The sequence below is a fragment of the Numida meleagris genome, chromosome 1 (assembly GCF_002078875.1).
Source record: "Numida meleagris isolate 19003 breed g44 Domestic line chromosome 1, NumMel1.0, whole genome shotgun sequence".
NCBI lineage: Eukaryota > Metazoa > Chordata > Aves > Galliformes > Numididae > Numida > Numida meleagris.
Genome location: NC_034409.1, coordinates 43,452,255 through 43,464,895, shown reverse-complemented (window position 1 = coordinate 43,464,895; position 12,641 = coordinate 43,452,255). Strand labels below are relative to the sequence as shown.

At 37.8% G+C, this 12,641-nt stretch overlaps 1 protein-coding gene across 2 annotated transcripts in view; it reads right to left on the bottom strand.

Moving 5' to 3' along the window:
* Window positions 1-12,641, bottom strand: part of TMTC3 (transmembrane and tetratricopeptide repeat containing 3) — a 39,343-nt gene that overhangs the window by 22,331 nt on the left and 4,371 nt on the right. The window contains exons 2-4 of one of the 2 annotated variants that reach the window (XM_021385346.1): window positions 5,686-5,796; window positions 4,872-5,088; window positions 3,180-3,398 (exon numbers count right to left, since the gene is read on the bottom strand). In XM_021385346.1, the coding sequence (XP_021241021.1) occupies window positions 3,180-3,398; window positions 4,872-5,060 (408 nt within the window). In that variant the 5' untranslated portion in view covers window positions 5,061-5,088; window positions 5,686-5,796. Of the gene's footprint in view, window positions 1-3,179; window positions 3,399-4,871; window positions 5,089-5,685; window positions 5,801-12,641 lie in introns of both variants that reach the window. The other variant, XM_021385345.1, reaches the window with a different exon arrangement.

Genomic DNA, 12,641 nt, shown 5'->3' with positions numbered 1-12,641 from the left:
TGAGTAAACTAGTTGAAAGCAGCACACTATACCAAGGCAGACAGTCAAATTTGGCTACGAAAACCTCATAGCTCACCATGTAATCATGATCATGCTCAACTATGACTCTCAGTAATCCAGATTGTGCTTGAAATTTTTATTGCTAGGTACATTCCTGGTCAAGCATGATTGATCCAGCACAGCATTAAAGAGAAAGTAATTCAATATCCAAGGTCACAGTGTTAAAAAACCAAACAGTCAAAACTGAATTTGAAATCATTCTCTGTTGCTTCTGTTGGCAGTACAGTTTGCCAAGTTTAAATTTACCAGTGGACTCACTAAAACAAGCATATTTCAAAACTGATATGGCATCAGTGATTGTGTTAACATTTTGGGGAGTACAAAGGTATCAGTTTAAACTGTCTGGTCTCAGATGTTTCTAAGACTCCTGGTCTGCACCACAAAATTGTCCAGCACGAAGCAGAATTTACATCTGTTGAAAGAGATCTTAGGTAAAGCAAGTATGATGGTGTGCCTCCACGATCCTGGGCCAACAAAAGAGAGACTATTTCTGGATACAAAGGTGACTTATGAAGAGAAGACTCCTGCATTTACAAGGTTAGTTGACATCCCATGAGCTCAGTGGGTGGTCAGAACGCTTCTGGCCCAAACAGTAGGAAGCTAGGTAGATTGTATCAGCTGGAACTCCAGAGACAAGGACAAGTGAGATCGATGACATTTTTCAACCATTTTTCCTCAGAAAATGATATATTACCTTCTCAACAGCCCATTTTCTCTCTGAAGTCAAACAGAATTTTTTTCCCCTCTATTTATGCTGTTCCATTAGATTTTCCAAGATAAATCCGCTTGTCAACAGACAGGTAAAGGTTTGAAATTTGCATGCATTATATCTCCTATTTCAAACTCTTTTGGAAAATAATGACACTAAATTGAAGGAATTCATTTCAGATACATTTAAAATATCAAAAGAAACAAGAAGTTACATCAAATGATATGAAAACTAGGAATGCGAGCTTCCTGGAGTTCTTAATAAAGTTTGAATAAGTTCAGCTGACACCCAAATCCGAGGTTCTAAAATACAGCTAGTTATTACCTCATTTCTTTATGCACATGCAGAAACGACAACTTCCAAATGTAAGAACCTTTTCTTAGTTTCACATTACATGGCATTCTCCATGCAAACACTTGAAAGGATAAAATACATAATGCCTCAAAATCAGAAGGCTTAAATTTAAATGTGGGGAGGAAGAAATTATTTTCCTGTTGAGTACCTACATACAACAGCAGGGGAATCTCAAGACTACATAAAGGTTTTAAGTACAGCACTAAGTTCTAATAATTGTGTGGTCTTAAAGTGCCCTCACGTGGCTAATATCACACACTGCACACACTACTATATTATTTTGCTTCATAACTGCGCTTTATAACTTTGTAATACATTGCCTTACAGAATAAGCTTTCATGGTTTTACAGGCTTTATACAACTCTCTGGTAATTGTATTGCAAGGTATTAAAAGCAGTTAACTGTATTACTGTTATCTCATAAAGAATCCGACACTTCAAGCAAGATAAATAGTAATGGATTCATAAAATATAAGAAGTGAAAAATTTATTACTCAAACACAAATCAGTAATCTAAGTCACTAGCAACTTGCTAATGCTCCTATAAAAATGCTATCACATTTGCTACAAATAAGCAAAGCCAAACTTTGAAACTTAAAGCATATGTTTTCAAATAAACACAAAAGCAAGTGAAACTAACAAATTATTTAACCCTTGCTTTCCCCAATAATTTATTTTTTTAGGAATTTAACTCTTGCAATTTTAAACCTGCCACTATCTTCTTACAGAAAGGACACAACACTAGCTCAGATAGCAGCCAATTATAAACACTACAAACTTATTTCCTGTGAAGATTTACTTGAAATACAGAGATGCAGGCTTCTGAATTTCTACGGAGAGGGATTTCTGACTTAACAAGAAACAAAGATTAGAACTGTGGGAGAACACCTTCAAAAATAGGAACCTGTGTTTGAAAATGGTAAGCTGTGTCCAACAGGGCCAAGAAAAGATCTCTATGCTGCTTCTATGCTGTAATAGTTACAGGATTGTTATCTTTATGAGATATTTCCTCCTCACTGAGAAGGAAAGCCACAAAGGACAAGTTTCCTTCCCTGTGCTCTACAGAAATTCAGGGTGTCCAACCTGAAACCCAAATTGGTATCGGCACCTTTGAATGGTGGTGGGCATGGTGGTGCTGGGTCAACAGTTGGAATCGATGATCTTGGAGGTCATTTCTAACCTTAAAGATTCTATGCTTCTAGTATTTTCAATTTTCTGAAAATTATGTAAGAATACAAGAGAAAAAAGAGTTTTGGAATAGGCTTTGCAACCAATGTGAAGTGAAATCTAGGTAAGCTAACCTATATGATATGGAAGTAACAGCAGAGAATTCAACATATCTGCTTTACCACTGTTTCTCCTGGGAACTTAATGAATCACAAGATGATTTACTTCAAAATATTGCAAGATTGGTTAAACATCAAATAGCATATAATCAGGCTGTTTGTATAAATAATGCTTTTCACAGCAGTAAAATACTCCTATAGAATCAATGGGAAAGTAAATAAGAAAGGCATCTATATGTCTCGGTTCTGATATTGGTTCAAACAGAGACAGTAAGTTAAATATAGTACAGCAGTAACAACACTAGCAAGAGTCTTGTTGGGATATAATGGCATAAAAAAGGCAGAAGAGGTTTGTGATTCGCCATAAGTAATTGCTAAGCAAATGATCTGAATTCATGAAAATGAATTGAGAGTACTCATAGTACTACTAAAATGCTAGATGAAATATCACAATACACAAACATTACGCAAGCTAAAGCAGCCATCATCATAAAAGCAAAATGCTCACAGAAGAGACTCAGGTTATTTAATAGCTAAATGAATGTTTCTTTAATTATTTCTCAGTAGCTGCATGGAATGTCAAACAATCCTGAGCATTAAAGCTGGTCACCTCCATCACAATTCACAATCAGCTGAGTAAACAGTACATAGAAAGAAAAAAAACATCACACACCTTTTGGATTTACAAGATACAACCATTTACACAAAATATGACATCGAAGCTTAAAAAATGCAGTTTGAACAAATTAAGCACATCACAGGTTTACCTACCGCTTCAGTATGTATTGGGTGCACTGCAAAGAGCAGTGATGCAACTATGCTGCTCTGGTTGTCCAGGAAAAGCTTACAGACTTTGAGGAAGACTACACAAACCACTCCATGAAAGACGAGATTTAGGAAGTGGTAAGAAACTGCATTTAACTCGCTGAACAAGTAGTTCAAGCGAAATGTGAGAACTGTGAGGGGACGGTAAGATTTATGACTCCGCTCCTGAAAGGAAATAAAAAAGCAGTCACCACCATCTTATAACAGTACTTCTATTCCAAAATACCTTTCTAAAAATCCATGCCTTCAAGATTTCCCCCCACTATTCTCAGACATCTACCTTAAAAATAAAGACATGAAAATTAGTAATACTAACAATAGAGTATAGTGAAATAAAATGAGAACTAAATTGAAAATACAGCTGTTGAAACAGAGAAATTAACTCATTATTTTTTCCAACTTCCCCAAAATTTTGATGTATTATTCAAGTGCTTTGATCAAACTGACATTTCATATTTTAGAAAATAAAAATTCTGGTGCACTCAGATAAATCTATTACCTACATATTCTTAATATGTCTACCAGTCAATGTGCCCACGGTACACGTTACTCCCTTCATAAGCTTTTTTAAAACCCTAACACCCTCTTTCTGTGTTGGAAGGGAAAAAACAAAGTATTTATTAGCCTATAGCTTACTGATCTTTTGCTGATTATGACTGTAGAACAAAGGTAAAAAAATCTAAGAAAAAAAGGGAGATAAAAGGGAGAGAAATTGCACATAGATATGAAAAGTACTGAACTTGCACAAGACATGAAAAGTAATTTAGAAGTCATGAACATTCAAATCAATCTGATTTTTGTTAAGTTTTATCTGACTTTTGTTTGTTTTCTAAGTGCAAAATCAGAACTGGAGTTTAGGAACCCATGTACTCTTGATGACTACAAGATTACACCGTGTCTGAAAGAGTCTGGAAGCTTTCCTTACACAAAAATTATGTATCAAAGTCTATTGTAGATCTAGCAATTAGCATTTCACAATAAACTTGCTGTATATTACAGACATGAAAAGGTGAAGATTACAAGGCAGAATGCTTTTTAGGCAAAACACCTATGATAGTCTTTTTTTTTTTTTTTTTTTTTCCCCATTTGTTCATCAAATGGTACCATTTATGATTTTCTAAATTTTATGTAAACCCTTCAGGTACTGCTGTTTAATGATGTTCACTGACAACTTCAATGCCAGTGCAGCTTTTCAAATAAAAATGTAGTGACTGAACATAGGCTACTAACCAAAAACTCTCAATTCATATAAAGATACGCAAATGAACTTAATAGATTAAATCCCTATTCTCCAAAACCTAGATTTGTTGTTTCAGCATTATCTTTCCTTCCAGACAGACATTAGGAATAAATACTATTGTATGTCTGTGTATATAGCTTTTGTAGAAGGGAAATCTGTCAGATTTGTCCAATTTCTGTACTGAAGTTAGGTAACTTGGAATCTTGAAGTATTCTCTTACAAGCTCTTTTACTGAACAAAGGAAAAAAATACAAGCAACATCTGCTCCTAATCTGAGAGTTCAAAATATTAAAATCAAATTCCACCCAACTGTTTTGTTAAAACTACATTAGGGAAAAATAGTGTAAAAAATTGTCCTTTTTTTTTTTTCTATTTCCTCAAAGAGTTCCACAGTTTACCTCAGACATCGGAGTCCCCCAGAAGTCATTCTGAAACAGATTTTTTAATGGAGTAGAAGGATGCAAATCTTTGTTGTCCAAGATTGCTGAAACATCATCAAAAACAAAGCCACAGAAGAGACTGTTCCAGTAGCAGGCTGCCACCACACCAAGTATTAGTGCCACTTCCTTCAGGCTTATTTCAGCCATTTTCTCTAAGAGCTTTCATGGACAAAAGCTGAAATATACAGACAGATAAATGGGTAATTTCACTGAATAAGCACCATACTTGATAAATAAAATCAAATTAATACTTTCAATATTTTATAAGTTAATGATGTTATATACCTAAAAATCACTAACAATTTTTTTTCTCAAATCTCATTTGTTTTACATAATTCAGTGTTTAAAATAAAAGTCATTAAAGAGTCCCACCTCCTAAAAAGCCCTCACACAAACTGGATATTTGTATTTCACTTTGATACCATTGCTTTTCACGTTATAAGAAGTAAAACTGGAGATGACTTGTAATGTAATTTGTAGCAAACAGCTGTCCAACTGAAGTTTATGCTGCAAACTGAAGAACTGAAAATGAGGTGCTCTAGAACCCCGAGTAAATTAACATGCTGATGCTGACATTATCAAAAGGGCAGACAATGCGTTAATGATCCGTGTATTTTAGTTTAAAAGGTGTGTCTTGCAAAACATTTCAAATGCAATTAAATAACAAATTGCAAACATTCTGAAGAACAGGAAACCTGTAGAGCATAATAAATAAAGGCGTTCAAGAACTAGCACAGAGTTAACAGTAATAATAATAAAAAGTTAAACTTACCATTGAATATCTCACTCAGCTCTTTTGCGCATTTTGTAGAAGCTCATGAAAAAGTCATTTTTTCCTCAACTGTGCCAAGTTCTCTGATTTCAAGGAATGTTCATGAGTGCTCTGTCTTACAGAAAAACAGCATGTAAAGAAAACATTACAAATTAATCTTATATTACCTCATCTTGCATAAACTTCCTAATCCCTTGAAATTATTAAATAGCAATATTACGACTATTTCATACATAATACATAGGTGGCCAGGTCAAAAGTTGAACTTGTTATTTATCAGGTTGTTTGAAAACAATAGTCTTGGGCATAGCAACCACAAAATGATAGTTCTCTGTTCTTGGTGAAGTCAGGAGAGTGGGGTCAGCAAAACTGATATCTTGGACTTCCAGAGAGCAGACTTTGGGCTGTTTAGAACATTGGGTGGGAGAGTCCCTTGGAAGACAGTCCTGTAGGGCAAAGGGCCCCAGGAAGGCTGGACATTCCTCAAGGAAGAAATCTTAAAAGTGCAGGAGCAGGTTGTCTCTGTGTCCCGTAAGACGAGACAGCATGGAAGAAGGTTGCCTGGCCGAACACGGAGCTTTTGCTGAGACTCCAGGAAAAAAGAGAGTTTACCATTGTTGGAAGAAGGAACAGGCAACTCAAGAATACAAGGATGTTGCTAGGGTATGCAGAGGGAAAATTAGAACAGCAAGAGCCCAGTTAGAACTTAATCTTGCCACCATTGTAAAAGGTCAGCAAAAGTGTTCTTACAAATACATTAACAACAAAAGGAGGGCCAAGGAGAATCTCCACCCCTTATTGGCTGCAGTAGGGAACATTGCCACCAAGGATGAAGAAAAGGGCGAGGTATTCAATGCCTTCTTTGGTTCTGACTTTAATAGGTAGAACAGTTATCCTCAGGGTACTCGGCTCCTTGAGCTGGAAGACAGAGATGAGGAGCAGAATAAAACCTCTACAATTTAGGAGGAAACTGTTAGCGACTGCTGCTCCACCCAGAGAGTCATGAGTCCACGGGGCCAGATGTCATCCACTTGAGGGTACTGAGGGAGCTGGCAGAAGTGATTGCTAAGCCACCTTCTGTCATTCATCAGCAGTTCTGGTTTAACAGGGAGGTCCCAGATGACTGGAGATCTGCCGATGTGATGCCCATTCACAAGAAGGGCTGGAAGGAAAGGATCCAGGCAACACCAGGCTTGATTGCTTGACCATGGTATCAGAGAAGGCTATGGAACAGATCATATTGAACTCGATCACACAGCACATGCAGGACAACTGGGGGATCGTGCCTACACAGCAGGGGTTCATGAAAGTCAGGTCCTACCTGATCAACCTGATCTCCTTCTATGACTGAGTGACCTGCCTGGTGGATGAGAGAGAGGCTGTGGATGTAGTCTACCTAGACTTTAGCAAAACCTTTGATACCATCTCCCATGGTATTCTCCTAAAGAAGCTGGCAACTCATGACTGGGACAGGTGTACTCTTCACTGAGTAAAAAAACTGGCTGGATGGTGGGCCCAAAGAGTAATTGTGAATGGTGGCAGTAAACATATACGCCTACATCTCTGAAATATGATGTTTCAAAAATTAAGGGACAAAGTAATACTGTCATGCAGAACCAACATTAAGAATTATTTAAATTCGTCATTTAAGAAAATGTATCTCTAGTTGAGCTCTTTTTAGTGATCTGAGACTTCTTTATTTACCAACAATATAAGTTCACCGTCTGGTTGGAGCAGCAACCCCTTGTAGATACTGCTTTAAGTCTCAAAGAATCAAACTGAGGTAATTCTTAAACATCCTTATTTCCGAAACATATACTGCTACTCATCTGGGAAGAAAATGAGATAGATTCTTAAGAAATCTCTGTCCAGATGAATGAGTTTACCCAATGAATTGTGAGCTCAACTACTTTTTGAAGGTTTTTACTTTTCTGTACACCGAATATATGTTAACACAGCTACATTACTCATGCCTTAATCCTAGGCAGTTCCAGTGCTTTTAAAAGCCTTTATTTTTGTTCTGAACTTCTATTATTTTTTCCTTCCAGAACTCTAATTTTACACCACTACTAAACACACTGTTCCTGACTGCTACACTGACCTGCATGCAAACTATAGAGAAAATACTGCTGTATTCATTTGGATAAAAGAGAACTCTTAGGCACAGAGAGCTTAAGATTTTAGCTGCATCCCAAGTCTGGCTCAAGTGGCTTTCCCATAATCAGAAAGATCTGGTTTAGAAGTCTAAAGAAAATTTTAAATCAGAATTTTCTTATTTGTCACTTGCCCTTCCCTAACCTGCACATTCCAAATGTCACTAATGCAAGTATGTGCTAAGATTAGTTCTTTTTTTTTTTTTTTTTTTTTAAAAAGTATTTGAGTCACAGACATTCCCAGACAATTCTTAACTTACTAAATTCGCCGTAAGAAGTAAACACAACAAAATGCATTTTAGCAACAAGTCATGCAACACAGTGCTTGAGCTGCTGCTAGCTTGGTAGCCTCAAACTTCTGCAGTGTGCAGAAGCACACTTGGCAGAAAGAGCACATAACAAATGAGGAAGAACCCTCCATTTTCCAGCTTCTGGGCAGGTAAGAGAAAAATGGGATATGTAAGGTGATAACATAGAATCCGTAGATTGCACAAAAAATACAGCACAGATACTTAACAACCACTCATTTGCATTCTGACATTCCAAGGTCTTATTCTCCTGGAATCTATGCTAAAAAAAAAAAAAAAAATCAGGAAAATTACTTTTCCATCTGGTCTGACTACAGGGTAGTTTAACTTTCTTGCTGAATTACAGCATAAGTGTGGAAAAGATGTTTTTGTAGTCCTTTAGTTAAGCATGACAAGGAAAGTAAGACTCCACATCAGAAACAGTACTTTTATCTACAGCTGGGCCCACCACCAAACTCTGAATACTCAAAGAGTTGAAAATACAAGACTAAAACTGAGGGAGGCTTATGAAAGTTCATCTGTATTTGTTAAGTCAGACAAAAGCATGTCTGCCATTAATCTCAGAAGAAAATAGTAATTACTATCTGGCAGCCAACACTCCCCATGCCAATTAATCTGTTGCCATTTGACACTGGAAAGTAAGAAGCCATATAAGGAGTATACACAACAAATTCATGGATCGCAGATGTGTATGAGGTTGCTGAAGGCTTGGTATGACCGGGCTCCTCAACTGAGTCATTGAGTGGATATGTTCCCTTTCTCACTCAACAGGCATGTTGAAATTCAGTAGCAATCCAAGTATGGTCTTGCAAGTGTCAGTATTTCACCATTTTCAGTGATGGATGTATTGATAAATATCTGTAAAACATGCTGCTCAGCAACTTGTTTGTTAACGCAGGCTTGCTGTGAGGGAGAATACCCTGGTTTCAGTTGGGATAATTTTCTTCCTAGTAGCTGATATGGTGCTGTGCTTTGGATTCAGGATGAAAATAACATTGAGAGCACCAGCGTACTGACATTTCAGTCATTGTTGTGCAGTGCTTACACTAAGTCAAGGACGTTTCAGCTTACCATGCTGTCCCGCCAGCCAGAAGCAGATGGGGAGGGTTGGGGGAGGGGGGGGTGCACAAGGATCAGGAAGGGGATAGAAACAGGACAACTGACCCTAACCAGCCAAAGGGATGTCCCATACCATATCCTATTGCGCTGAAAAATAAAACTGGGGAAGCTGGCTCAGTGGGGAGCTGCTGCTACTTGAAGACTGGCTAGGCTTTGGTCAGCTGGACAGGAGTGTCCAACCCTTTGGCTTGCCTGGGCTGCACTGAGCAAACAGGAATTATCTTGGGCAGCACACGAAGCTTGCTCCAAAAGTAATGCCTCCTATTCATTTCCATGGAAACTACAACTGATACAATGAGCACAATAACACTATTTGATGGAGCAAAATCTCATCTACAAAACACTATTTTCCAAGACAGTCACACAGTCACCACTATTAACTATGCATTTTTCCCAGCTATGAACAAGAGCCAGCATGCTGCACTCATAAAAATCCGCACCAATGCAGGTGACCCACTCTTGCTGTAGCGACAGTGTTTCAAAAGTACTTCAAATACCTTTTCTTGAAATACGACAAATATTTCAACAACTAGATTTGCTGTATTCACTAAGTAACAGAACAAAGTATATTTTACTTTTGTTACGTATTCCTTTACTACCTCAATGAGTTTTTAGGAGACAATCCAGTGGCTAAGGTTTACTTTTCACATCTACTTGAAGGCAGAACTACAAACCACACTTAGAAAAAAAATCAAAATTTCAATCAAACAGAAATACTTAATTCTCCAATTCTCCTTGATTCACACCTACTTTCCAACTTTTACTACTATTATAATGTACATCGGTCATTCCAAAAGTAATGCCTCCTATTTGTTTCCACAGAGACTACAACAGGTGCAAAGAGCACATTAACACTATTTGATAGAGAAAATTCTAGCTACAAAACACTATTTTTCAACATAGTCACTACCATTAGCTATGCATTATCATCAGCGGTGAACAGGATCTGCATGCTGCACTCCTAAAAAGCTGCATGGATGTTTGGCATGTGGCTTGTTTTTCATGTCACTGTCACCACCACTGAAATGCACCACCCACAGCCTCACTGTGCTCACATCCACTGTTTCGTCTCCATAAACTTTCAGCAAGCGTCGATGAATGTCAGTGGGTGCCATTTTTTTCTGCATGGAGAAATTCAGTGACATACCATCACTTCTTACTCACTTTCATGTCAGACACCATTTTGTCAGAGTGCCCCTCTGCTGCCATCCATCACATGGCAACAAAATGTAATGGAATACTGGTGGGAATGTTCAACCTCTACTGCCATACCGCCAACATCCACCTCTGACAGTGTGCTTTAAAATAAAACTTATTTTAATCTTTAACACTTTTTAATGAAACAACAAAAAAAAAGCAACAAAAACACAGAACTAGTGGGACATATGATCTTGTTTTCGTGAAACTAACATATCAAGCTGGTTTGATGGCAGTGGTTGCAATTCTCAGTGAGTTCGTCAGAGATTTCTGATGAAATTTTGCTCTTCCTGTACTTAATCCTTGAAAATAGTTATTGACAAGTGTACGTACTGCCAAAAATTGATGACATGAATAAGGCATGACTGTGAAGCAAAGAATGCTTTTCTCTGCTAAGATGGGGCTTATAAAAGTAAAGAGACAAGATCAGATTTTTGAGTTCAACATCTGACTGCAACCCTAAGCACTCCATTTGCACAAAATGGAATGCAAGGCATCATGTTTTTTGCTGTTCACAGGACTCTGTTTAGTCGATGAATCAAAAAGCATACAATTATTTGCTATAATTTGAGTTAGCACCACACTTACCTCCCTATGCCCTGATTCCAGCTCAGACAGTGTGAATAGCTCACCAATGTTTGGCTGTTGCTGAGTGATGGGTGCGCTTCCAGGGCCGGGCCAGGCCGCAGTGCCAGCTGTGCCATGGGTTGGATGTGTCTAGGTCAGCAGGTCGTGACCGACAGCATTGTGCATAACCAGTTTTGTATATTCTTTTATCATTATTACTATTTTTCCTTCCTTTTCCATCCTATAGCCTTTGTATCAGTGCACATTTCCCGCTATGGGAAGAGCAAGGGGAGTGAGCAAAAGACTGTGTAGTGCTGAGCTGCCCGCTGGGTTAAACCACAACAGAAAACCACACAATTGACTGGTCCAACACATGTAAGCAGGCTGACTGTCCCTTCAGGGGCTGTTTTTAACCACATCCACCTTTTATTTCCACAGCTGTACATCTGATACCCGAATCAGCCCTTGGGCTGTACTCCTATCAATTCATGATCTAAGAACAGCCACACAACCCCCATTTGACTGGACAAAATCGGGATTGACAAGTGCTTCATTTCAAAGATTTCTGTTGAATATTTTAATTTGCAACAACATCCAAACATGTCAGGAAGAATATACAGCTGCAAACAATAAGCAGCAAGTTATACTGCATGATCACGAGAGCTAATTATGGAAAAACAGAACGCCAAGCTGTGCACAATACCTGCTTGTTAGTCTAATTTTCTCAAGCTGTGTGGCGTAGAAATACGTGTTTCGCACTGTGCTATTTTCATGCATGTACAGAGATGTGAAGTGAAAAGGACAAATGAGAACCAGAGCTCTGCAGCAGCCTTGGCTTATAAGGCATGCAATGTTCCCCCAACTTGCTGAGAATCCTCTACAAGTTTATTCAGTCCTTTTCAAGAATTACAAACAACAGTAAGATATTACACAAAAGCCAAAACACTTTTAGAGAAGCAGGAGAACAAGAAAATGTTTCTCTCCAGTTACTACAAAACCCATGATGCTGTAGACAGATGAGAATAACACACTGCAAAATAGCAAAGTCTGCATACAATGCACACAAAAACCAAACTGAGATGCCTTGTGTCCTCACTTTGGAAATTTGGAAGTGTGGAAACTACCTTCTGTCCATATGAAACTAAGATGTATTTAGGCATGAGTGCAGTCCCTAGATGTGCAGCAGCTGTTTACCACTCCATCATTAGCTATCAGCTAATTAACATGTTATTTGCCACATTGCATCAACAGTAATTTCAGAAGCCTATATATTTATGTTGATCAGATAAACCCTACGCCTAATTTTAAGAACTTATACATTTAAAATTTCTCTTCTATTGGGTAACGGTATTTACCTGTTTTATCCCCTGAAGGGCAACACTAACTATATCTTTTTTCATTAAGTCTACTACAAAGAAATAATCTAAGTCATCTTTTTCTTCTTTTGGAAGGAAAGAGAAGATGGTAAATTCTAAAACTGTAGCACCTCTATATGTGAAAAAGCCTACACAGACCACCTAACCCTCCTCACTATTTCCTATGAAATTGGCAGGACATTCATTAAAATTCATGTCAAACAGCTGTCACAACTGCAAAGTTTTTATCTGTTCCA